General features: G+C 64.8%; 1 protein-coding gene across 3 annotated transcripts in view; it reads left to right on the top strand.

Moving 5' to 3' along the window:
- The window catches only part of CAMK2B (calcium/calmodulin dependent protein kinase II beta), a 51,291-nt gene that overhangs the window by 22,971 nt on the left and 3,716 nt on the right, over positions 1-24,604 (top strand). Inside the window, exons 4-17 of one of the 3 annotated variants that reach the window (XM_045197384.2) lie at positions 2,086-2,140; positions 3,561-3,626; positions 8,895-8,967; positions 11,436-11,538; positions 11,614-11,697; positions 12,233-12,327; positions 12,425-12,547; positions 12,657-12,740; positions 13,305-13,347; positions 14,169-14,243; positions 18,324-18,361; positions 18,455-18,526; positions 19,588-19,632; positions 21,012-21,060. In XM_045197384.2, coding sequence (XP_045053319.1) covers positions 2,086-2,140; positions 3,561-3,626; positions 8,895-8,967; positions 11,436-11,538; positions 11,614-11,697; positions 12,233-12,327; positions 12,425-12,547; positions 12,657-12,740; positions 13,305-13,347; positions 14,169-14,243; positions 18,324-18,361; positions 18,455-18,526; positions 19,588-19,632; positions 21,012-21,060 — 1,005 coding nt within the window. The remainder of the gene's footprint in view (positions 1-2,085; positions 2,141-3,560; positions 3,627-8,894; positions 8,968-11,435; positions 11,539-11,613; positions 11,698-12,232; positions 12,328-12,424; positions 12,548-12,656; positions 12,741-13,304; positions 13,348-14,168; positions 14,244-18,323; positions 18,362-18,454; positions 18,527-19,587; positions 19,633-21,011; positions 21,061-24,604) is intronic. The other 2 variants (XM_045197386.2, XM_045197385.2) reach the window with 2 other exon arrangements.

The following is a 24,604-nucleotide window of genomic DNA, read 5'->3' as shown; positions in this document are numbered from 1 at the left end:
CCCAGCTCTCCAAGGAAGAACATCCGAGGGTTTGCTCGCGTTTCACGGCCACACGATCGACATGTGGGGTGCTGCCCATGGGGAGTGGGGTGCAGGGCTGGGCCCCCACCCCTGGTGGTGTAGCTTCTCAGAGACAAGGTGGGCCCTGGGCAGAGGAGACAGCCAGGTGCCCTGCCTGGGCAGAGAGCCTTTCGTGGAGACAGGGCAGGGACAAGCTAGGCCCTGCTGCCCCTGGGTGTCCAGAATGAGCACAACCCACAGAGGCCCCGCACATGTCTGTGTCATACCCAACTGTCCCAAGAGACCTCAGGTTGGCACCTTTACCTGCCCCCTTGTCCTGAATGCCCCACTCAGCACCAGGAATGTGGGGACCAGGGAGCCTGGAGCCGAGGCCCAGCAGAGGGCAAGGGGGTCTTCACCTCACTGTGGGGCTGGAGGCAGGGCACTTAGAGGTTGCCACTCAGCAGGGAAGCAGGTCCCCAAACCCTCTTGCTGTCCCCAGGGTCCCTGAGGTGACAGATTAAACAGCCTGGCAGGCAGAATCTCCCCCAGCCTTGTTGAGTGGGGCTGCCGCCCCATCGGGATTAAGCAGAGCCCATTACCCTCTGCTCAGACGGGCTCCGGCCATCCCTGGCCTCTCCGGCCTCCCCTCTGCACACCTGCCCTCCCTACCCCCAGGCCTGGCTCCCCGGTGATGGCGAATTTCTACCCTGTTTCAGGGATAGCACAGGTCCAGGGATGGGGTCCGAGAGGGATCCCATGGTGTCCCCCTGGCCTGGGACTTGAGGCACAGGCCCTGGAGGAGCTGAGGCCCCAACAGAGGGGCGTGCATCCCTGAGGATCCTCCCCCTTCATGCTGTGCTGGGGTGCCTGCCCCCGGGGCTGCCTCGCCGGACCCTCAAGGGCTGTGCGGCCCTGCATGCCTGCCATGTGCATGTCTTTTACTTGCTGTTTTTATTTAAATAGATTCTGACAATTCACTCTTTCCTCAGCCTGTCTGAAGCCGTGGTTCTGAGGTGCTAGCTAGGTTTTATTCTTAACCATTCAAATAATACTCAACTATTTTTAAGTGTTAAAAATACAGTTTTAAACATGTCCACATGCACACAGCCTCAGTTCCCACACAAACCTGGAGTCCTCTGGGGCCTGGGGTCTGGCCCCTGTCAACGGAACTATAGGGCAGGGGCTTGGGCTGGGTGGCCTCCACCAGGAAGAAGGCCTCCAGCTTTCTAGATTCCTGGACCCCTGGGACATCAGGTTCCCTGCACACGAGCAGAGAGAGGTCCCAGCAGTGTCCCTGGGTGGATACTGTCAGGCTTTGGCCCCAGGTCACAGGTCACTGCAAGCACCGTGGGTTTCCTGGCAAGGAGGGACTGGGCCCCTGGGGTGGGGGGAGGACCAGAACTGGAATTGGGAGGATTCTGGAGCCAGTTAGAAACTAGAGAGGTGTGGAGAGCACCGGCTAGGGTGGGGGCACCAGAGGGCAGCCTCGCGAGGGCCTGAGGCCCTTGCTGTGCACACTGCTGCTCGCGGCCTTTGCAGGCTGGGACCCGCTTCCCACTGTGACCTCTCGGGAGGGCCGGCTCCCAGTGGGCACGTGCCATGCGCTTAGAGCAGTGCCCACGTGCGGCTGCCCGGGGTGCAGGGCAGCACCCAGTACGTGGGAGGCACTGGGCTCACTGGAGTCCACTTCTCTGTCCTTCACCCCATCGTCACCACGGGCCTGGGCCGGCACGGCGGCAGACTTGGGGGTGGAAGGCACCTGGCTAAGCTGTGATGGGGGCAGGGGCGTCGTACTTCTGACCTCATGGTCTGGGGCCGGAGCACGGGTTCAGAGCCTTTGGGACTGACGTCTCGCCGGGTGTGTGGCCCTCTGTCTGGGGTCCCTGCCCCTCAGCTCCTCTCCCCACACCCCTCAATGGCTTCTTTGGGGTCCGGTCTGTGAGCCAGCAAGGCCTGCGGTGCCCCCAACTCTGCCTGCCTACCCTGTGCTGTGGGAGCCCCAGGCCCTGGGAAGGGTGAGCTTGCCGCCTTGCACAGGGGTGGCTCGGTGGCCAGCCCTCACGGTCTCTCCTGTCCCCGCAGTGCGCCTGCACGACAGCATCTCCGAAGAAGGGTTCCACTACCTCGTCTTCGATCTGTAAGTGCTTGGGGTGGGCCTGGGGCGGGGTCTGGGGCTACCTCTGCCCCTGGTGGGCAGTCCCAGGTGCCCGCCCAGCCTCCCTTGCCTTCCCATTTGCTTAGCAGCGAGCGACTCGGCCCCAGAGGCCAAGGCCACCGCACTGGGTCCTCTCCTTCAGCCGGAAGGTGCTGGAGAGAGGAAGGGGAGGCAGGCAAAGGAGCAGGTGCTTGGCCTCCATCCCCTTCTTTCCCTTGGTCTGCCCTCCATGGCGGGCAGGAGTGTGTGCATGTGCGTAAGAATGCCCGTATGTGGCTCCGGTTGCACGCGAGTGTTTGTGCATGTCGAGTGTGCACCGTGCATGTCAGCATAGATGTGCGATGGTGTGGACATGTGTGCGCACATGTGTGACCCATGAGTGCATGCATGTCTCTCTGTGTGGGTGCATGTACCGGGGGCGTGTGTGCTCTGTGTGTGGGGGTGCACATGTGTGTGCGTGTGGGGGCTGAGTGAGAAGGCATCTGGGGCCTCCGCCACCCTCCCCTGCTGCTGGATTTAGCAGCGGTGACCTCACCCCTTGCTCCCGACAGCGCCCTGCGTGGCTGTATTTAGCTGTCTGTGAGTCACCGCCACCCGGGACAGGGCTGCAGGGACGGGGCTGCAGGGATGGGGGTGGGCAGGGGCCATGTGCCTCAGGCTGCCCTGTGTGGCCTCCAGGCTGTAACAGGGCCAGGAAAACCCCACCAGGTGCCGCCACCACAGTGAAGGGCGGCACTGAGGCCCGGGGAGCCCTCAGCCTGCTCGGATTCCTTGGTCAAGAGGAGCCGGGACAGTCCCTGCGAGGGTTTGGCCACCTCTCAGTACCCCTGTGTCCCACAAGATGCCACTTTGAGTCACTGGTCAGGTGGCCAGGGCTGCCATACCAAGGCTGGACCCTGAAATGGCCATCCCCTGGTCTCTCAGATGTGGCAGGCTCGCTGTCACTCCTTTTTCCCCAGGGAGTGTTTGGGCCACCGAGCTGGAGGGTGGCCTTGTCCAGTTGGTAGCTGACAGGTGTGTGTGACTCAGGAGCAGACAAGGGGGAGGAGCGGTGTGTGTGCGCGTGCTTATGCATGTAAACGTGTGCATGTGTGCGTGTGTGCCCACAAGAGTCTCTTGTCCCTCCTGGCCCACATGATGGGCAGGCATGCAGAGAGGCTGGGGGGGCCAGCAAGAGGAAATGGGCCGGTGTTTCCTGGGGGGCAAGGGTGAAGGGCCACTGGAACCCAGTGCTGTCGGGGAGGGGTGTGAGGACAGACTGTTGGGGGGCACCCTACGTGAGTCCTCGGGAAGTCATCAGTCCTGGTGGCAGTGGGGCTGGTGGTGGAGATGGTAGAGACGGTAATGGGGGGACAGGGGGACAGGGTCCTCCCGATCGTGACTTCTGTGTGCTTTCCTGCAGGGTCACTGGCGGGGAGCTCTTTGAGGACATTGTGGCAAGAGAGTACTACAGTGAGGCGGATGCCAGGTGGGTGTGGACCCCTCGCCCCACCCTGTCCTGCCCTCCCCTCCCTCAGCCCCACTCCTGCCCTCTGGCCCACATTGTCCCGATGCAGGCCAGGCAGATGGTCAGCCCGAAAAAGTTGTCAGCCTGCCTGCCAAGTCTGAGGGCCTGGGCCTGCTTGCTCCCCAGGTGGGAAGTGGCCCGCAGAAGGGTGCTGTCCGTGGGGTGGCTGGTGGTGGGCAGACAGCAGCGTGTTCATGCGCACCCTCCTGTGGATGTCGGGTGATAGCTCTCAGCAGGCACCCCCAGGCCACCTTCCTTACAGGGACATGAAGTTTGCAAAGGCTTGTACCAAAGACAGACCAGGATTCCCTTTCCAGACATCCTCCAGGGCCACCCTTACAGCAAGAGAGGGCTCCTGTGTCTGGCTGTCGTCCCTGGAGTCCTCTCCCAGGGTCTCTGGGGCAGGGACAGGAAGTCAGGCTCCTGTGCAGGGGATGGAAGGATGGGGACTGTCTTGGGTGGGCCCTGTGGGCCCTCCCAGAGGGTGCTGGGCTGCCCTTCCTGCTAGGGTCAGCCCTCACCAGAGGGTGAAGGGGATTGGTAGCCTCAGAAATGCCATCTGCAGCATGGCTGCTGGGGGTTGGCAGGGCCCCGCCCTAGAAGGGTCAGCTACCGTGGCCTGCTGTGTCCCATGCATGTCGGCCAGATGCCACCCTGATCCGCAGCAGGGATGTCACTCTTCATAGTGCCGTGCCTCTCATCTTGGAGACCGCTGAGGGCAGTCACTCCCTACCGTGCCCGCCTGGTGCCTGGCCCAAGGAGAAACGCATTTACAAAAAGAAAAAAGCTGTCAGTGGCCCTCTTTAGGGGGTGGAATTATGGATGCTTCTCAGTTTTTTAATCTTCTTTGTCTATTTTTAAAATTTTCTTTAATGAATATGTATTACTTTTCTAATCAAGAAAAATGAATATTACTTTTTGAAGTAGCTTTTTGTGACTTGCTTCTGCACCCACAGGCCACCTTGCCTGTTGGTGACGGCCTGAGGCCCTGTGAGAAGGTGTGCATGGGTCCTGGTGAGCCTGAGCTGGACAGCTGGGGCTGAGGGTGGGGGTGGACTGGGATGGGCAGGGAAGGCCAGACCCGAGGGGCAGGTGCACTGGCTGATCTTCTGAGACTCCCGGAGGAAGGACTTTCATTTTGCAAACACCCTGGGAAGGGCCTGTCCGTTTTGAGAGGAGGAAAACACTTTATTTCCCACTTACTAGAAAAGTAGAAGGTGTGGCACGGCCCCTTCCTCCCACTCTGCTATGCTCCGTGGGCCTGTTCTGGTGTGGGTGCCTGCCCACTTGCCTGTGGGAGGTGGGGATCCAGGGCCCAGGCCACCCTCACATCTGCCAGGGCACAGGGCTCCAGGAGGCAGAGGCAGGCCAGGCCTTGAGAAAAGGGTCCCACTGGCCACTCCCAGAAGGGATGTCATGGCCCACATGACATGGCCCATGGGTCCAGCCCCGGGCTGGACTCACACTCCGCGGAGGTATACCACTGGGACGCCTGGGAAGGTGGCTTGCCTTCACTCTCGTTTCCCTGTCCAGACCATGCAGCCCCGCTGCTGAGTCCTCAGCGCCCACCACTGGGCACGGCCTGGGGTGTGGTGCCGGCCCTGCAGGGCAGCACGAGTCCCGAGGAGGGGGCACAGCCCACAGCCCCAGCCCCGCTCTGGGCCTACAGCCACTGGACTCTTGGCCATCTTCTCACAGGGCCTTGCTGTGGAGCTCAGTGCAGGCCCACGGCTGACCATGCCCCCAACCTCCCCACATTCCCTGGCCACGCCCACAGCCAGGCCACGCCCACAGCCAGGCCACGCCCACGTCCCGACCACACCCACAACCCACCCTGGCCCCAATCAGGCTCACACCTCCCACCACGCCCGACCACGCCCCCATGCCCCACCCATATTCCGACTGTGCCCCAAGATCCAGCCATAGTGGAGGCCCCCAAACACCTGTGACCATGGGACCCTCCCTTGCCACCTGCCCCTCCTTCCCGGGCTTTACCCCTTCACTCCTGGGGATCCCTCCCACTGGCATGCTGCCCTCTTGCGGTTGGGCTCCACTGGCCTTTGGGGCCCCTGGGCACTGGCCTAGAAAAGACAGGGCCTCTGGACTGGGGCTCCTCCCACCACGCCTAGTTCCTTCCCACAGCCAGGCCACTAGGAGGCTTGGCAGGGCGGAGGGACCGTCTTCTAGCTATCCCTGCCAGGAAAATTCCAGGGGGTTCTGGACCCCTCTCCGAATTGGAGACCTGCCTTTGACCATGGAGTGGTGCTTTGCCTGGGACAGGAGGGAGTCTGGCCAGTCACCACGGGCACCCCGGGGGGCTGTGTTTCCCCTGGGATCCCCTGGAGGAAGGACTTAGAGTTGTGGGAGGCAGGAGCCCCCAGACATCTGGAGCAGTGGTCCTGCCCTGGCCAGCCACCCTCCAGGGTGTGCACAGGGCTGCTCAGAGCCCGCCTCTTGTGGGTCCCAAGGTCGAGTCCCTGGAGGGTGAGACCAGGCAGGCGGGGCTGCTGCTCTGAACTCTTCTGCAGCCCAGGAGGAGGGAATCAGGTGAGGAAAGCAAGGGGACTCTTTTCAAACCTGGAAAAGCAAAGTTCAAAGTCTTTACAACCCAGTTTTAAAAACCCTGAGAAGCAACGTGGCTCATGTGAGATGGTGAAAGGACCGTGCTGTCTGGGAGGAGGAGAGGGGCCAGAGCCCCGAGCACACGTCCAGGGCCGGCCAGCCTCTGGGATGCCCCTCAGGAACCGCCTGGAGCACAGAAGTGACTTTCTGAATTGTCAGAACACGACAGACGGCCATGAGGAAGAAGGGAGGGGACCTCAGGGCCCACTGTGGCCAGACGGCCTCATGTCCTCAGGCCATGGTTTCGGTCAGCTTGGAGGCCAGGGCAGGAGCAAAGTGAAGGGATTCCCAGGGGCTGTCCCCAGAAGTCCCCACAGGCAGGGCTGCCGGAATGGGCTGCTCTCCAGGCAGCTGGGTGTCCCGCCCACCTGCAGGCTGCAGAGGGGACTCCCATGCTGGGGACACTCTGCGAAGAGCCAGCTGGAGATGGGCCAGCACAGCCTTGTCAGCGGGGTGGTCCTCCGTTTTCTGTTGTGGAGCCTGGTTTGCTTGTCCAGCTCTTTGTGAACATGGGGGGCAAGGCCAGGGAAGGTCTGTGTCCTGCCTGCACGGCTGGCCCTCAGGGTGTCCCTGACACATCAGAGGGTGCCTGCAGGATGGTGGACAGGGCAGAAGTGCAGGACCGGACATCAGCGCTACCAGCCCAGCCTGCGGTGCTGAGGAGAGGTGCGGACCGAGTGCCACTCGGCAGGAGCCCTGCACCCCCGGGAGGAGACTTGGAAGAGGGCAGGGGCGAAGCCCACCGTCCAAGTCTACCTTGTGAGCAGAGCTGCAGCAGACAGACCTGTGGGTCCCACGGATGTTTGGGGAACATGTCCTGCAAGGCAGGGGTCAAGGACACACCTGAGAGGACAGAAGAGCACGTCCCCACGGTCACCGCGGCCACAGTCAGTGGAGACCGGTGCCACTCAGACACCCACACAGAGGACAGGGCTGCCCGCGACTGCAGTGGGGACAACGTGGGTGCTTCGAGGATACCCCACACGGAAACTCGGGAGGGCATTCTGGAGGGCGAGGCCTCTGGGCTGAAGATACGAACCCCAGAGCTGGAACCGGTGTGCGGTGTCAGAGCTGAGAGGCCTCTCCAGGGCATGGCAAGCTGGTCACAGAAGGAAGGTCAGGGTCTCCACAGGCCCGCAGGGCTCACAGCTGGATGCGAGGATCACCCCCCGACCTGGGGACAGGGCCAGGGTCTGGCCACAGTGGTGCAGGGCGAGGCTGCTCAGCTGGCAGCCCCGTGTACAGGGTCCTAGCAGCTGCACGGCGGCCTGCCCTGGCTGCAAGAGCTTCTCAGTCCTCCGGGCAGAGCCCTACCCACGTGAGCAGGACAGGCCCCTGGACCAGACTGCAGGCCAGGCTAGCCTGTGGGGTGTCTGCAGTGACAAAGTGGCAGGGTGGGGTGGTGCTGGACACGGGCAGGAGCCGGGGGCAGCGGGGTGGGGGGGCAGGACAGGACTGTGGTTCCAGCCCTTGGCGGCAGTCAAAGGGCAGGGCTGCCGGGGACCCATCTTCGCTGGTTCTCGGCTCTGGGTTCCCCCTCGCTGGGGGAGGAACTCCGGTCTGCTCTTCCGTGCAGTGGCCAGTGGTCTCTAGATGTGGCCACAGTCTTTCGGGGAGTGGGCTGGCCCCCCACCTCTTTGCCCCGTTTGTCAGCAGGAGCACCAGGAAAATGAAGTCCATCCCTCTGGCCGACCTGCAGTCACTCCATAGGCTCCAGCAGTGGCAGGAAGGGTCCTGGGGGAATCTGCCTGTCTCCCCCTCGGCCCAGCCAGAGGGGCTGTGAGGGAGAGCCCAGGTGGTGGGCTCCAGGCGACCTGCGGCTCGCCAGCCTCGCATAGCTGCCAATACCACAGGGGTGGAGGGGGACCCCACAGGGCCTGTGCATGGCTCTGGGGGCTGCTGGAAACCATCTGGACACTTGGGGGAGGCAGGCTCAGGCCACAGGGTCTCGTGGGGGGGGGGCTGAGGACATCTGATTTGATGTGCAGGGGACATTGTGAAGCTCAGGTGTTGGAGGTGCCTGGGGCTGCTGGGGCCTCTGGGCTGCTGCAGAGCTGAGCTGTCCAGTTGGGGGAGCAGGGGCTGGCATGGGTGCGGGTGTTCCAGTTTATTAGTGGCACCTGCTCTGGCCCACGAGTGATGGGGGCTGCAGCATCAGCACTGCCCACACCTGAGTGCCCACCTGCCCTCTGTCCTCTGCTCTTTCACCTCTGCCCTTTCCTTGCCTGGGGTCCTCAGCCTGCGTTGCAGGGTGTGGCTCCACCCTGGCCTCCCTCCCAGATGGCCAGCTCAGGGTCAGGCTTGGCCAGCATGAGCCTGGAGAGGTGCCCTGGGGAGCCTGGCGGTTTCCTCTGAGTGTTGCCAGGTGGGCTTGGTAAGGGGCGGGGGTGGCCCAGGGGCCTGGCCTACCTGAGCTGACATGAAGGTGAGGGGTGGTCCCCAAAGGCCTCCCCGGCTAGCATCTCTGCTCCCCTGTGGCCGACAGTGCCTTGATTCCCTGCCCCCCGCGGCCCCGCCAGGCTGGGACCCCCCAAGTGCCACACAGCACCCCCCCTGGCTCCTGCGCCCCCGGGACCCCCGCACTAATGCACGTGCTGTCTGCCGCAGTCACTGCATCCAGCAGATCCTGGAGGCGGTTCTCCATTGCCACCAAATGGGGGTCGTCCACAGGGACCTCAAGGTGAGTCCCCGCCCCGCGCGGTGCTGGGGTCTGCGGTCCGTGCCTGCACGTCCCATGAGAGGAGGCCTGGGACGCCGTGTACGTGGGGGCCGTGCTCGTGCAGGCACACATGAGGGGTGTGTGTGTGTGAGACTATGCGTGTGCTGAGTGTGCGTGCGCGTGCGCGCTTGGTGCTGTTTGCACACGGCCTTCGCACCTCCAGGCTCCAGGGCCGAGAGGGGATGGATGTCAAAAATCAGTCTGTGCACCTGTGCCTGCAGGGTTGTGATGCGGACCTGGCAGGTGGGACCCACGCGTTGTGCGTTCAGGGAGTGCTGACGCCACAGGAGCGGTGGGCGGGGCCGGCCTCCAGAGTCTCTGCAAATTCCCGGCCCTTTCCCCAAGTCCCTGTGGCCCTCAGCTCAGCTTGGCCCTGGGTGAAGTGGCTGCAGACCTTCCAAAAGGCTGGCCATCCCAGGACACAGGGCAGGGGGAGGTCCTTTAGGGGGAACCCTGCACTTCCTCCTCCTCCCACCCCCCTTTCTTGGACTCCAGCTCTCTCCAGGCTGGTTCTGTCAGCTTCTTGTCTGCGGTGGGGGACCCCCTGGTGGCAGTAGAGACGACCTTCCCCTGGTGCTGGCACTGAGTGGGGTCACACTTTCTGTGGGCCTCTGAGGGTGCGTGTTTGACCTGAGCTCTGTGCGGTGCTCCGGGGACTACGTCATGCCGGGAGCAGGCCCAGGGCCCTCTCCTGTGCCTGTCCCTTGTCTCCGTGGTCCCTGTCCTTTCCTGTGTCTGCCTTGTGCGCTTGTGCCACTGCCGGTCACTGTGTCTTGTCTGAATGGGCCTCACTCGGGGCCCCTGAGAGGAGGGGCCACAGGAGCAGGCAGGAGTCCCCACCTTGTTCCCGGACCCCGAGACCAGCTTCCGACTTTGAGGCCAAGGCAGAGGCATGCAGCAGGCACGTGGGAGCCCTGCCGGGAAAAAGGAGGCGGTGGCAGGACTTCCCACCAGGTCTGGGGAGCAGCCTGTCCCTGCTCTAGAGAGGACCCTGTCCTGACCGAGCCTCTCGGAGCTCCGGCCAAGGAGGGAGTGTGGGGATAGCAGAGAGGTTGTCTCCATCAGGCAGGGCAGGGGCTGCTGCCCTTTCCCGGGGGCGGGGACCTGTAGACTCAGGCCCAGCCCTGGCTGCGTTCCTGCCCGATGTCAGAGGTCGGGGTCCCCTGTCCGCCTCACGCTGGCCGCTCTGACTCTGAGGAACCCTAGCACTTTCCGGTTACAAGCAGTGTCCACAAAGCTGGGCTGCGGTGTTGGTCTTTCTTGGTGGCGCCAAAGTGCGGTGACGTAAAAACGCCCAAACCATTTATGGGGGTTTTCTGAGCCACACGGAGGACGCTGCTGGGGAGTGAGGTTGCAGACCCTCCCGGTAACAGCGGCTTCGCACGCTCTTTTTGGAATTAAGGGGCATGTGAGGAGGGTCATGGGGAGCGGGGACAGAGCGAGGTGGGGAGGGACTGCGGGACGGGAAAAAGGTTACAAGCTCTCTTGAGGGTGGTGCCCCTCCTTCAAAGGCGTGTTATCCTGGATGCACAGAAGCAGTGGCCCAGCCTGCCTCAAAGCAAAGGTCAGCCTCTCACCACAGCAGCTGTAGGCCTGGGGCCTGAGGACCCACCACGACCTGCAGAATTGGGGATTTGTGGTCAGATCACCCCGTGGAGCTACTTTCCATGGAACCCTTCCTCCTTGTCCTCAAGTGGCCATGTGGTCTCCGTGGGCTTGCCTGTGGGGAGGGGGCCCTGGCAGTTGGGGATGAGGAGTGCAGCAGCTGAGGCTCTGAGCACTGACCATTGGGAGGTGGGAAGGCCGGTGACACAGGCTGGGGAGGGAGGGGCCCAGCATACAGGGTGCAGCGTACAAGTGTCCCCATCAGACCTGGGACCCATGTCCTTCCTCCCTGAGCAAGAGTGCTGCCCCTGAGTCTTGGAGACAGGCCTTTCCCACCTGTGTTGCGGGACGGGGTGGGGGGCCAGATCTAGCCCCCCCCCCGCTGAACTGAGAGCCGTGGGTGTGGCGGGCGGATGCCCTGCACTGCCCGGGCTTCGGGGCCCTTGGCCACCCTGCAGGAAGTGCCTGCACCCCCAGCACACAGCCCCCCACCATATCTCTGAGCAGCCAGATATGGGGCGGGGAGGGCCACCCCACTGCTGACAGGGGCCCGCCAGGGCCGGGAGGGTGTACTTGGTTCTGCTCCGGCGCCCCGAGTTCCCTGTCCAGGTCTGCAGGATCCCAGTCACACTCTGAGAGCCAGCTTTTCCCTGTGAGGCTTCTGTTCCTGCCCCCAGAGGGCAGGCTGTGGGGTACAGGGTGTGGGGTGGGGCCCACAGGGGCCAGCAGTGCCAGGGAGACTCCCACACAGCAGGGTCAGACCTGTGCGCCCCCTGAAAACCACTGTCACCTCTGTTTTGTCCCCCTTTGGGGGTCCCCTGCAGCCTGAGAACCTGCTCCTGGCCAGCAAGTGCAAGGGGGCTGCGGTGAAGCTGGCGGACTTCGGCCTGGCTATCGAGGTGCAGGGGGACCAGCAGGCGTGGTTCGGTGAGCACCCGGCCGGTGGGGCAGGGAGAGGGGTCTGCTGCCCCAGGCCCTCACATGGCCCTTCCCTCTCCACAGGGTTCGCTGGCACGCCAGGCTACCTGTCCCCAGAGGTGCTGCGCAAGGAGGCCTATGGCAAGCCAGTGGACATCTGGGCGTGTGGTGAGGCCGGATGGAGCAGGGTGGGGGGGCAGTGGTGGGTGGGGGAGTGAACAGGGCTGGCCCCGGGAACTGCCTGAGCCTGGAGCCCCTGCCACCCAGACTAGACCTGGGACCCTGGCTGTTGCTGAGCTCACGATCTGCCCCCCACCACCAGGTGCTGGGCCTTGCTGTGCAGACCACCTTGTGGAGGAGGGTGCAGGGTGGGGCAGAGGTGATGGATGGGGCTGTGGGTGACGTCACTATTTGCCAACTAGTGACACATGCTGGCACGGGCTGCGGGGGAGGGGCGTTCCAGCACCCCAGTGCCCTCACGGGGCTCCCTGGCTTCAGGCAGGACCCCCGTCCTCGCCGGGGCCAAGGCCCTGACTGAGGGCCCACAGCTGTTGAGCTGGACTTCTGACCCCTGTGGGCCACACTCAACACCCCCCGCAGTGGCGAGGGACGGGGCCTGTGGCCGTGTGGTGGGCTCCACAGGCACGGGGACACGTGGGCCTGGGTTCGGGCCACGGCGTGAGTCTGCTCCTTGGCTCCCCAGGCGTGATCCTGTACATCCTGCTGGTGGGCTACCCACCCTTCTGGGACGAGGACCAGCACAAGCTCTACCAGCAGATCAAGGCCGGAGCCTACGATGTGAGTGCCGCCTCCCGACCCCTGACCCTGGGGCACCGGCTCCTGTGGGGCAGTGGAAGGGGGCACAGGCTCCCCTGAGCACTGTTTCCTCCTCCAGTTCCCGTCCCCTGAGTGGGACACAGTCACACCTGAAGCCAAAAACCTCATCAACCAGATGCTGACCATCAACCCCGCCAAGCGCATCACTGCGCATGAGGCGCTGAAGCACCCGTGGGTCTGCGTAAGTCGCCTCCTCGAGGGGCTGCCCTGGGAGGGCTGACGCTGGGTGCTGCCCCCGTGCGGGCGGGCTCGCAGCTGCCCTGAGCCTCACCCTGTCCCCCCTCCCACAGCAACGCTCCACGGTGGCCTCCATGATGCACAGACAGGAGACAGTAGAGTGCCTGAAGAAGTTCAACGCCCGCAGGAAGCTCAAGGTGCGGCCCGGGGGCGGGGCGTCCAGGGCAGGCTGCTTGTCAGCAGACCGCACGTGTCAGGGGGCCCGGTGCCCCAGATGCGACACTAAGGTGCCCACGGGTGGGCCGGCCCCCAGGTGCGTTGCTGGCCTCTCCTCGGCCACTCACGCCTGCCCCAAGGGCCTTGGGCTGCACGCCTGCCCCTCTGCTTGGCTCCCCCACCCAGCGCGGGGTGGTAGGGACAGCAGCCCTAGTGCTCAGGAGGGCGGGCTGGTGGGGGAGAGACCGGAGGGGGGCGGTCCTGGCCCACCCTGCGTGCTGCATGCAGAGGGGCTGCAGGGTACAGCTGGGCACACTTGGACGTGGCTGTCAGGGACAAGCAGACCCCAGGGGGTCCCTGGGGGTCCCGAGGCACACTCCAGGCTGTGGTCAGTGGGCAGTTTCGGGCCCAGGGTGTGTCACTGTGTTAATTCTGGGTGCGGTGGGCGAGTCCTGCCGGACACCCCCAGGCTGAGGCCAGGTGGGGAGGGGGGTGGAGTCCTGGCCGGCAGACGGCCCTGGCCTCAGCCGTGGGTCTCTCCCCAGGGTGCCATCCTCACCACCATGCTGGCCACCCGGAATTTCTCAGGTGAGAACAGCCTTCTCTGGGAAGACTCAGTGACCTGCCACCCACCAGCGGCCCTTCTCCCACCTCAGCCCCACCCCCACTGCTGCTGGCCTGGCCCCTGTCCTCTGAGGGCAGGTCTGCCCCGCCTGCCCCGGGCCAGGAGGCCGCCCGGCCTGCCCTGCGTGTTGGGTCTCTGTGTCCCCGCCTGACACCCCAGCTCCGTGTGTCTGTCCAGGTGTAGGTCGGCTCCTCTGTGGCCTGTCGTTGTCCTGAAACTTCTGAGCACCGTCTTGTGTGTGGGAGGTGAGAGGGGGGTCCGGAGCCTCTCTGCTGAGCTCTGGACACGTGGTGGCCCCCTGCCCGGGTCACGGAAGGCGGGCGGGGCTGGGGGCGTGCGGCCGCTGGGGTGGGGGGTCTGGGACCCCGAGGCCAAAGGCCCCGGCAGGCCCACCAGGGACAGCATCACCCGAGTGGGGCCGGCCGCCCACTCCCTGTCGTGTGGCTTGCGTGTGCGGAGTCCGTGGTCCATCCTCACTGTGTGTGTGCGTCCGGCGCTCTCCTGTCCCTTTGCTGTGGAGCGGGGCAGTGGGCGGGCACGCCGTCACTGACAGGGGCGCGTCCCACCCATGCGGGGCTGTGGGCTCTCTAAGGAGGAAGGAGGCAAATGCTCTCGAGTGCCGCTGGCCCCACCTGGCTCTGGTTCTGCCGAGACAGGGGCTGTGGAACCACCGCCTCGTCAGCCTGGACTCTAATCTTCTTCTGCTTCCTTTGTCTCTTCTCTTCCCTCACCTCGCCCCCCGTCTGTGTCCGCCCCTCCCCTCATCTCTAACTGGTGCTAACAGTGGGCAGACAGACCACCGCTCCAGCCACAATGTCCACCGCGGCCTCCGGCACCACCATGGGGCTGGTGGAACAAGGTAGACGCTTTGGACCCGTGTCCTGCAGCCGGCATGCAGCTCCCCTGGCTGCGGCAGTGCCCAGGGGCCTGGGAGCCCCGCTCCCGCACTGGACGCGTTCCACAGAGCCCCGGGCCTCAGGCCCTGCCTAGCAAAGGAGGGACAGGCTAGGCGACACCTGACCCGGGCCCCACATATGTGTATTTGACTGACCCCCCCAGCCCTGGACCCTGAGTCTGGGGGTCAGAAGACCCCTCTGTTCTGAGCCCTTTGCTTCAGAAATGGTTTCCATTTGTCCATCCAATCCCCATTCAGAATGACCTTGTCCCCATTCGGAATGACCTTGACTGTCCGCAGCAAGCCTCGGGGCTGCTACTGGGGATCCAAGTCCTGACTGGGGGTCCCCAGGAGAAGGGCACAGAGGCAGAGACCCTGCCCCTGAGAGCCTGCTAGCTCCCCGTCACCCTGTCTTGGCCCTCCCTGGAGTCTCATACATGCATGGCTGCCCTGTGAGCCCCAGGCGGGGGTCCTCCGCTGCCCCGCGAATGCCCGCGAAGGCCTCCTCTTGGTTCTTCCTCACAAGAACCCCCTCCCCGTGTCCCAAACCCACAAGGGGAGACCCTGGTTCTGCCAACCTGCTCCCAGGAGGCCCAGGTCAGCTCCTACCTGCCTGTGACCTAGCCCTGACCCTGTGAGGGCTGCTGACCTCAGGAGTCCCTCCAGGGCCCGTGGGCCCAGCCCTGGCTGAGGGGGTGCAGGGTAGGGCAGGCTGTGCCGCTAAGGGCTGACCCTGGAGCTCCCCGGGCTGGGGGGACCCAGGCAAAGCCCGTGTCTCCTCCCATGTCCAGGCCCTCTCTTTCTCTCATGCCCACCCCACTCCTGCCCCCAACCCCACAGGCTGGGCAACCCTGCCTGCCTGCCAGAGGACCCAGCCGCCTCCTCTGGGAGCACCAGGGCAGGGCTGCTCAGAGAAGAGGGCCTGTGCTCTGTCCAGTGGGCAGGCCCAGAAGGCGGGCCCCAGAGGGCTGTCCTGAGTCGCTTCCTTTCCAGCTCTTTCTAAATCACCTGAGGGGAGGGATGGGCAGGGGTCTGGGAAGGCGAGGCCAGAGGCTCCCGGTGAAGCCCTGCCACCAGGCACAGGGCGAGGGGCAGGCGCCTGAGCTGCTCCCTGCCCGGCTCCCGCCTGCAGCGCCGCCTGCCTGCATGAGGCTGCGTGCATGGGGACTCTGTCCGGGGCGCTGAGGGCCGCCTGCCCTGGGGGTGGTTAGTGCATGTGGATGGGGCCTAGCATGGCTGTCCTTGATGACCAGCGACAGGACAAGGCAAAGGCTGAGGGCTGAGCCCTGTGGGCTGAGGGGCCTCCCTGCTGGGGCAGCCCACCCCAGTGGCTGCCCTGAGCCCAGCAGACTGGCTGGGCGGGGGGTGTGGCGTGAGCGTCTCTGGCGTAGCTTCTCTTTGGGGGGTGGAGGAGCCCGTGGGCAGGGGGAGGCTGTGTCTCTGTAGAGATGTGGCCGTTGATGGAAGCTCTGGCCAGGCCCCCTGCTGTCTTCACGCTGAGGGACTCAAAGAACTGCGGTGGCAGTGAAGGCCTGGCCTGAGGACCCCTGAGGAGGGGGTGGGGCAGAGGGCCAGGGCTCTGTCTACACGGGCCGCCGCTGGACCATGACATGTGCGACTCGGGAAAGCACAGCAGCACCTCCCGAGCCTGCGGCTGCTAGGGCAGACAGGGCTCAGCAGGGTGTGGAGGTGGCTCTCCCAGAGATGCAGGGGCCGCAGCTGTGCTCAGAGGTGCCAGGGCTGGTGAAGGGGGCTGGGCAAAAGGACAGCTGTTGCTTGGAGCCCAGGCTAGGGCGCCACAGGCTACAAGCAGCATGGTCTGGATCTCAGGCTCGACAAAGTCGAGGACCGAAGGGACCCTCTTAAGACCCAGGCCTGTTGCAAGGCCTCCTATTGCCTCGGCCTGGGGCCTGACCCAGGGGCCCCCTCCCTACGCAAGGGGAAGACTGGACGGAACTGTCTGCTGCGCCGCTTCTACCTCACAGCTGGTGGGAATGCTGCTGGCCAAGGCTGCGTGGCACGGGGAGCAACTCGCCCCAAACCACCCTAAACTGGAGAGTGGGGGGCAGCTTGCTTGTCTCACAGGCCAAGTGCCTTCGACACGGGCTGGATGCTTTCCTGCCAGGCCTAGCTGACCATGTGTGGCCGGCTGGTCGGCCAGCACGGATGGGGTTCCTGGGCTCCGTGACCTCAGATGACTGCCCCTGGAGGGGCAGTGGGGCCCAGAGGTGAGGTGAGCGGGGAGGTGAGGGGCCATGCTCACCAGGATGAGGATACTGTGGTGGGGAGACCAGTCGGTCTGCAGGCTGTGCTGTCCCTCCGCCACAGGCAGCAGGGACGCAGGTTTCAGCTGCCACCAGGGCAGGTTTTCACATGGCCTCAGGAATCTCTGGTCCTGGGCGGCCAGAGAGCAGGTCCTGAGTCCGGCTGCCCAGGCCTCACCCTTGGGGACCTGGGGGACAAGAAAAGGGGAGTCTGCGGTCCTTCACTCACAGGGGGTGGCTAGGGACGGGTGCTGGTGAAACTATCCTGTGGACCCTGGGAGGGAAGCTTCAAGAGAAGTGACAGGCCCTCGGGGTCAGGAGACTGTGTTCAGTGTAGCCACTCGGATGGCCCCACAGGGCCTGTGACCTAGCAGCCACTTGTGTCCCCATGGGGAGCCCCAAAGGCGGTGACGAGGCCTGGACCTTGAGGACGGTGGTCAGCAGGCAGCCCAGTAGCCCTGGCCCCGGCCTGGTCACTGCCCCAAGGGTCCTAACCGTGCTTCCCAAGCTGAGCAAGCATCGGGACCCCCCTCAGAGGGCTTGCGGGGCAGGTAGATGCCCAGCCCAACCCTCCTTCCTGTCTCAGGAGCAGGAAGGTGGCGGGTGATGCCAAGGCTGCCGGCAGAGGGGCCCCAGGCCTCTCTGGGTCTGAGTGCTTGTCTGTCTGCCCACTGGCCAGGGAAGCGGCCTCCAGGGCTGCTCCCAGCAGGAAAGGTCAGGCCCGGCCCTCTGGCCACCCTGACCCTGCGAGCTGGCAGACTCCAGTTCAGGGCTGGCCAGCCAGGGCCTTTGGAGTGACCCAGAGCCCAGGGCAAGGGACTCTGCGCTGCTTCCCTCACCTGCACCTGCCGGCCGCGTGGGCGCTGCTTGCCTGGTGGATGGCCGGGTGGGCAGGACGCGGTACGGGTCCCGGCTGCAGGCTGGCCCTTGGCTGGAACTGACACAGCCTTGTTTTCTCTCTCCCCTCCTCACGCCCTCCCTGCCCCTCCTCACCTTTCTTTGTCGTAAGGTAAGCTGAATTCTTCTTCTTTCAGTTCTGCAATTAAAATAAACTTCCGTGGAGGGCGCAGGTGCTGGGGGCTGAGGCACGTGGGGTTGGCAGGTGGGCAGGCGGAGAGGGGAGGCAGGCCAGGCTGCCCTAACCTCCACAGAGGGGGTTGGGGTGAGCGGCTGTCTGCCTGGTCTGGGCATCGGAGGGGTGGGGGCTGCCTGGGGTGTGGGTGGCCCCATGCACGTCATCCTGCTGACCCCCCTCAGAGCCCAAGGTCCTGGGTGGGAGGGTATGGAGGCCGGTATGGCCCCAGCCAGCTGCAGAGCCAGGCCAAGAAGTGGCCCCAAAGGGAGAGGCTGCCCCTCAGGGCTCTGGCTGTGGGGCAGAGCTCAGAGTCCTGTCCTCCAAGGGAGGGGCCAGGAGTCCAAGGGCAGGCAGGCTCCTGGGGTTGGGACAAGCACCACCCTGTGAGTAGCCAGTGGCAGCCCCCTGCCCCTACCTGCCCAGAACATGGGGACAAGGGAGTGAGGTCCCCACCTGGGGGGACCTGGAAGGTCCTAGGGGGCCTTCCTCCTCACAGAACCTGCCTGCCACCCGCAAGCCGAAGGTCCCTAGTGGGAGGATAAATCTTGGCATCCTCAGGAGACAAGGGTCTCCCCCAGAGCCCCCTAAGACCTAGCCACCCCCTCACTCTTGGGAGCCCTGTAGGCCCCCATGGCCGCTGCACCTGGGGAGGGGTGCAGCATGCGGCCCCTCCCTCATGATGCCGGTTTCCTCCACACACAGCAGCCAAGAGTCTGCTCAACAAGAAAGCGGACGGAGTCAAGGTGAGGACTGCTCCCAGGCTCCCGCTGGGGCGGGCCCGAGCAAGGGGAGGCCTCATTCTCCCCTAATGCTCCTCTCTGTCTCCCCTGCCGCAGCCCCAAACGAATAGCACCAAGAACAGCACAGCCGCCACCAGCCCCAAGGGGACGCTTCCTCCAGCTGCCCTGGTACTGCACCCCTCAGCCCCCCACTTCCTAGCCTTTCTGCACCCCAGCTCTTTGGTGGCCTGGGTGGCAGTGGGGTCCAGCTCCCAGCCTGTCTCTGATGGGCAACGATTGGCCCCTCCAGCTCCTGCTGCTCTTGGGTGTGGGGTGAGGGCCAACCCCCGGCCTCGCTGACTGGTGGGTCAGAGGTGAGAAGCCTTCAGGGGGCCCGTGAGGCTAAGATGCAGGACGCAGGGTGCTGCCCCAGGCTCCTCTGCCTTCAGCAGGCCCGGGGCCCAGGCCCTGCGGGGCCTTGCTCCAGCCCCGAGAGCTGCATGGATGCGCTGTCAGGGAGGCTGGGCATCGCCATCTCTCCAGGAAGAAGGGAGGGCTGCTATTCCGAGCCCACCCGCTGATCCGGAGGGAGGCAGAAACCCCGTGGTGGTTTCCCATCGAAGTCGTCAAAGTTGTGTCCTGCAGGCCAGCGGCTGGCTTGGGACACACGCCGGTGTGGCCGTGCTGGCTGTGGCTGCCCAGAGCTGGGGACCCTGCAGTGGAGGGGCAGGTGGACACAGGCTGAAGGGTCCCGGCTCTGGGCCTCGCCTGGGGGCTCCTGTCCAGGGCAGCCCCACAGCTGGTGGTCAGGACTGTGGCCCAAGTGGAGGTTGGGTCTGCTGGTCCACAGGTTCCCAGTGAATCCCTGGCCCTGCCCCTGCTTGTGGGAGCCAAACCGACTGCCGGAGGGCAGGCTGGGCACGGGGCTGGAGAGTCCCACAGGTGGCCTTGCAGCCAGCCCCATCCAGACCCCCGCATCCCACGTGCCACTGCATCCCATTCCATCTTCCAGCCTGGGCCCCCCGCAGCTTCTCACCTGAGCCCTGGGCCTGAGCTCATCATCACCCAGTGGCCTGGGCACCTCGCCTGTTCCATTCCACTGGCCCGGCCCTGGGCCCTCTCACAGCTGCTGCCCTGCCGGGCACCCCTCCATCCTGCAGCTTGTCCCTCCTCTCCCCAGCTCCACTGAGCGCCTGCTGCCCCTCTTCTCATTTCCCTCCTTCCTTCCTCTGTGCTTCCTTCTTCTGTAGGAGCCTCAAACCACCGTCATTCATAACCCTGTGGACGGGATCAAGGTACTGCGCCGCCCTCACCCTCCAAGGAGCTTCTGCGAGGGCAGGAGTCAGACCCCCAGCCCCGGGGCGGTCTGGGCATGGGCCATGTGAGGGCGGGGGTCCCGCAACCCCTCCCAGAGCAGACAGGGCCCCAGAGGCCATGACCGCGCCCCCTGGGAAGGCCCTGGGAGCTGCCCTTGGAGGCGTTGCTACACCCAGCCTACTGGGGGCACGGGGACGGGCGGCCCTGATGCTTAGAGCAGGGGCCACATCTCAGGACCCTCCTGGCTGCCACCGGCCCTGTCCACTCTGCCTGGCAGAGAGCAGGCCCAACCCTGCCAGGGGCAGCTGAGTGTGGAGCCCCGCTCCCAGGGTCCCGGGGGAGGAGGGCCTGGGGTGGGGGCAGCACAGACCTGTGACCTCACCATCCTCCCCCTGCTGCCCGGCGCTTCCTGCTGAACTAGCCCCTCCTTTGCTCCTCTCTGCTCCACATCTGCTCCCACTTTCCCGGCATCTCTCTGGGGCCAGGGATGGCCCTTGCTCTGGGGCAGTGGGAGGGATGGGCAGATGGCCCAGCTGTTTCTAGGACCAGCAACCCCACCCCACCCCCCCCAGCCCAGGCCTGCAGTTGGACAACACCCTAGCCATGGGCTGAGACCAGGGGACCGTGACCCATGGCTTCTTGGCTGTCCCAGACCCAAGGTGCTACCAAGGGCCTAGCTGTTTTCCCCACCTGACCCTGTGTCTGGGGTGAGGCTCCCCTGGGGCTGTGCCATAACCTCTGACCCTGTAGCGGACAGACCGCTGGACAGGCCCCAGACCCCGAGTGGTGTGTGCTGTTGGGGCCAGAGAGTGTCCCTCAGGAGCTGTTCCTCACTGGGAGCTTAGCGACAGGTGGATGGCACCTGGTTCTTTTATGCAAAAGGCAGCAAGCCATGAGTGGGGTGGGAGGCACTGGGCTGTGTCTGGGTGGCCCCGGGCCACTGGAGAGGTGGGGCTGGGCCTGGCTGGATGGCACAGGCCAGGGAGGGGTGGGTGCCATCCTTAGGGAGGAGGTGTGGGCACAGCTGCACTGTCCCTGGGCCCCCGAGGTTCTGAGGCAGCTTCCCCTTTCCCTGGGAGCCTTGGAATTTTGTGAAACCTCGTCTCCTCTGCCATTAAAGAGAGTTATCTGGGCACACAGGGCCTTCCCACCTAGCACGTCTGTTGGCCGTGGAGACGTGGGAAGCTGACCCCTGGGGCTGTGGGAAGCTGACCCCTGGAGCTGTGCAAAGCTCCAGCTCCCTGTGGGTCCTGGGGTCCTGTGAGGGCACCTTCCAAGTCCCCTGGTCACCAGGCCCTGTGGGCGGGGCAGGGCAGCCATGTTCTGACCTGCCGCCCCCTTGTGTCTCCCTCTCCAGGAGTCGTCTGACAGCACCCACACCACCATAGAGGACGAGGACACCAAAGGTACCATGCAGGCTCCCCACCGGCAGGGGTGTGGGCAGGTGGGACCCCACGTCAGGGCCTATGAGTCGGACGTGTCTCTGGGGCCAGCCATGCTCAGCAGCAGCAACTCTGGCCCGGCCTGCATGCTGGGGTCCGCTCGGCGTATGTGGAGTCCAGCAGAGCCTGCAAGGCCAGGTGCCCTGACCAGCCAGGAGGCTGCTGCCCTTTGCCCTCTGCCCTCTGCCCCAGTGCCCCCACTCACCCCAGGTGCTCCATTCCCACAGGAGGAGGAGTCCATGGTTGGGTTTGCTCAATTTCTTCTCTGAAAGTTCTTTCAAGTCATGACTGGCTGGCTGGCTGGCAGCCAAGTGGACAGCAGCCTAGGGGCCTTTCCTGGCTTCTGGGTGTTTCAGTGGCCTCAATGTGGGTGGGTGGGGGTCTGGTGCCACATCCCCAGCCCAGGCCGCCGTGTCCGACACTCTGATCTGACCACGTACCAGCGCCCTCAGGTCTGCCTGGGGCACCGTGGCTGGCTGCTCTGCAGTTTGAGGACAAAGGCCAGGCCCCCCTACACGGCAGCTGTCCTGAGCACCCCCATGCCCCAGAGTGGAGGTGAACACAGGACTTTGACCAGGGAGATGGGATGTTTATGTGGTTGCCCAGACTGAGACGGACTGGAGCCGTCAGCTTGGAGGCTGCCCCCCAAACCCGCCCTGGCCTCTTGGGGACATCAGACCTGGGCTACAGGCAGGCCGGGCGAGGGAGGACCGGCCCGCGTGCACTGGGGACCTCGTTCACAGAGAAGGCCCCGAGGCACACGCAGCCCCTGCCTGGGCTGGCCTCACACATCTGCTGTGAGTGGACAGCCCTGGACCCCACCAAGTGGTCTTGGGATGGCCACACGCTGTGTCACGGGGTTCTCCAGCTTAACCACCGCCTTGTCTCTTCCCTGCCCCCTTCCCTTTTGCGCTCTCGCCCCCTGTCTCCTGTTCATACCTTGTCTGTGCCCCCAACCCCCAGGGCCCCCAACACCCCAAGCTCAATGAGGAGGGGCTCGGGGACCCAGGAAGCCGAGGGGCCCCTGCCCTGCCCGTCTCCGGCTCCCATTAGCCCTCTGCCTGCCCCGTGTAAGTAGCCGGGCCCCTTGTGTTGCAGGGTCTCCATGAAGGGCCTGTAGCCCCTCTCTGAGGGGACCCTCGAGAACCAAAGGTGCGCTGAGCTCCCGTCCCCCGTGTGGGTCCTCTCAGGGCCCTAGCTTGCACTCCAGTGGGGGACCGGACTCCTTGCTCCCCAGACAGTTCCGGGGTGGGGAAGACAGCGACCTCCCTCTCCCCTCCTCATGTGTCTGCCCTGTCTGCCAGCCCCCAGGGACTCTGACATTCTGAGCTCAGGCAGGAGGGGCTCGGGGATCCCGGAAGCTGAGGGTCCCCTGCCCACCCCATGTAAGTAGTGTGGCTCCCTGTGCCTGCGTGGCACCACCATGTGCCCGGGCAGGGGCACCCTTGCTAACAACCCAGCCCGGCTCCCCATCAGCCCCGCCACATGCGTGCTGCCCCAGCCCCAGGTGGCCCACAAGGCCACTGGACTGTCCTCCCTGCCTCCTTCAGGCCATCTGCTGCAGTCTCTCTGCAGTCACGCAGACTTCACATGGGTCCCAGACCCTGTTCGGCCACAGGCCTGTGACTTAAAGGGGCAGAAAGGGCCTGGCCTGCCTGCCCAGCGGATTAGTCCCACAGGGCTGACGGGGCCTCGGCCACACGCTCTGTCCTCCTGGGCCGGGTGGCCCTCCTTGCCTGGCACCCTCTGCTCAAAGCAGCTTTCCTCCCCACATGCCCCTCTGCCCCCATCCCCCACCTCCCCCCGTGACCGTCTCCATCCACCTGTGACTTCCAGTGCCCCCTATTTCCTCCATGGTCCCTTCCATCCCCCCGACCTCTCCATCCCCTGACATCCCCACGGCCCCTGTTTCTCCTCCACCCCCCCATGACCGTCTTTGTCTCCCCAAGTCCCCTCATGACCCCTTCTGCACAGCCCGCCCTTGCTTGGCTTTCAGCCCATAGGTTTCATCTCCTCAATCCACCCCCGACCTGCCTGTGTTCACATCTGTTCTGTTCCACCCCAACCCCCAGGATCTCTGACATCCTGAACACGATGAGGAGGGGCTCGGGGACCCCAGAGGCCCAGGGCCCCCCACCCTGCCCATCTCCAGCTCTCCCAGGCCCCCCCCACCCCGCCCTGTGTAAGTAACACTGAGCAGCGCTCAGGGTGTCAGACCCGGCTGCAGTGCTGTCCCCCGCTCTGGAAGGGACAGCGGGGGACACAGAAAGGGGCCCAGGGACTCCACCAGGTGCCTGTGGCCTCGGAAAACAGAGTCCGTGGCTGAAGACATGGGTGTGAGCACCTGTGTGTCAGACAAGAACCTAGACATGGGCTCAGGATGAACAGGGCCAGACCCTCGAGGACTGTGGGTTCTCCGCAGGACAGCAAAGTGTAGGGGCTCAGAGGACCCGGCCAGGAAGGGTGCCACTGAGGTGGCATCTGGGGTCTGGCTGGCTAGGGTCCAGGGTGGAAGGGCCTCGCAGGGCGGGGCTACTCCACAGCCTAGGCTGAGAGGGCCGGAAGGGGAGGCCCTGCAGGGCTGGCGCTGCCCCCACCCCAGGCAGGGAGGAGCCAGGCTGCTCCAGCCTGTCTGTCGGCTGGACCGCCCGCCAGTATCACTTACAGGGATGGATGACACCCCAGGGCCACAGCTACCCCCACCTCCAGGGAGACTCCAGGCTCTCAGAGGAGAGGCTGCTGGGCCCGGGGCCGGGCATGGCGGGGGAGTGGCTGGGTGAGTGCTGACCCCTGCCCACCCCCTGCAGGCCTGGGGGTGGCGGCAAGGGCAGAGGGGAGCAGAGTGAAGCCATCAGAGCTGCAGGGGAGGGCTGGGGGTCTGTGGCCTGCAGGCTTAAGGCCCAGGGGTTCACCAGGAGAGGCCTTGGGGGGCCGAGGACCTGCCACGAGCACTCTGTGCTCAGCCTGAGGGGCCAGGCCAAATGGGTGGCTGCTGGAGCCCAGCCTGGCTGAGGGGCAGAAAGAGGTGGGATATGGGGGTGACATCAGAGCCTGGCAGGTGCATGGAAATGGGGTGACGCTGTGGTGGGCACACAGGGGACTCTGTGGGGTGGTCAGAACCCCATTTGTGCAGTGTCTTATCTGAGCTCAGAGGCTCCAGGTCCCATCCCCCAGACCCTCAGACCCTCGCCTGGGCCTTGGAGACCTGGAAGGGTGCCCCAAGGGGACCCTCTGCATGAATTGGCCCAGGGCTGCAACATCCCCTTGGGTCTGTGTGGCAGCCTAGGTGGGGGGCTCAGCACAGATCTACCTGTTTAGAGGTCTTCACTGAGCTCCGCTAAGGGAGGTGGGGGCCATGGAAGGGGCTGTGAGTAGGCTTAGATGGAGGGGCTGAGGTCTGGAGCCAGCCGATGTGGCCTGGCCTGTGGGGGTGGGGCCTTGGGGTGCTGAGGGTGGGGCTGCCCCAGCCCAGCTCCCGCAGGGAGTAGGGTCTTTACTCCTGGATGCG

The sequence above is a fragment of the Desmodus rotundus genome, chromosome 6 (genome assembly GCF_022682495.2).
Source record: "Desmodus rotundus isolate HL8 chromosome 6, HLdesRot8A.1, whole genome shotgun sequence".
In the NCBI taxonomy this organism is placed as follows: domain Eukaryota; kingdom Metazoa; phylum Chordata; class Mammalia; order Chiroptera; family Phyllostomidae; genus Desmodus; species Desmodus rotundus.
The sequence above is the reverse complement of the archived record's forward strand: the minus strand, read 5'-3'. Positions and strand labels throughout refer to the sequence as shown.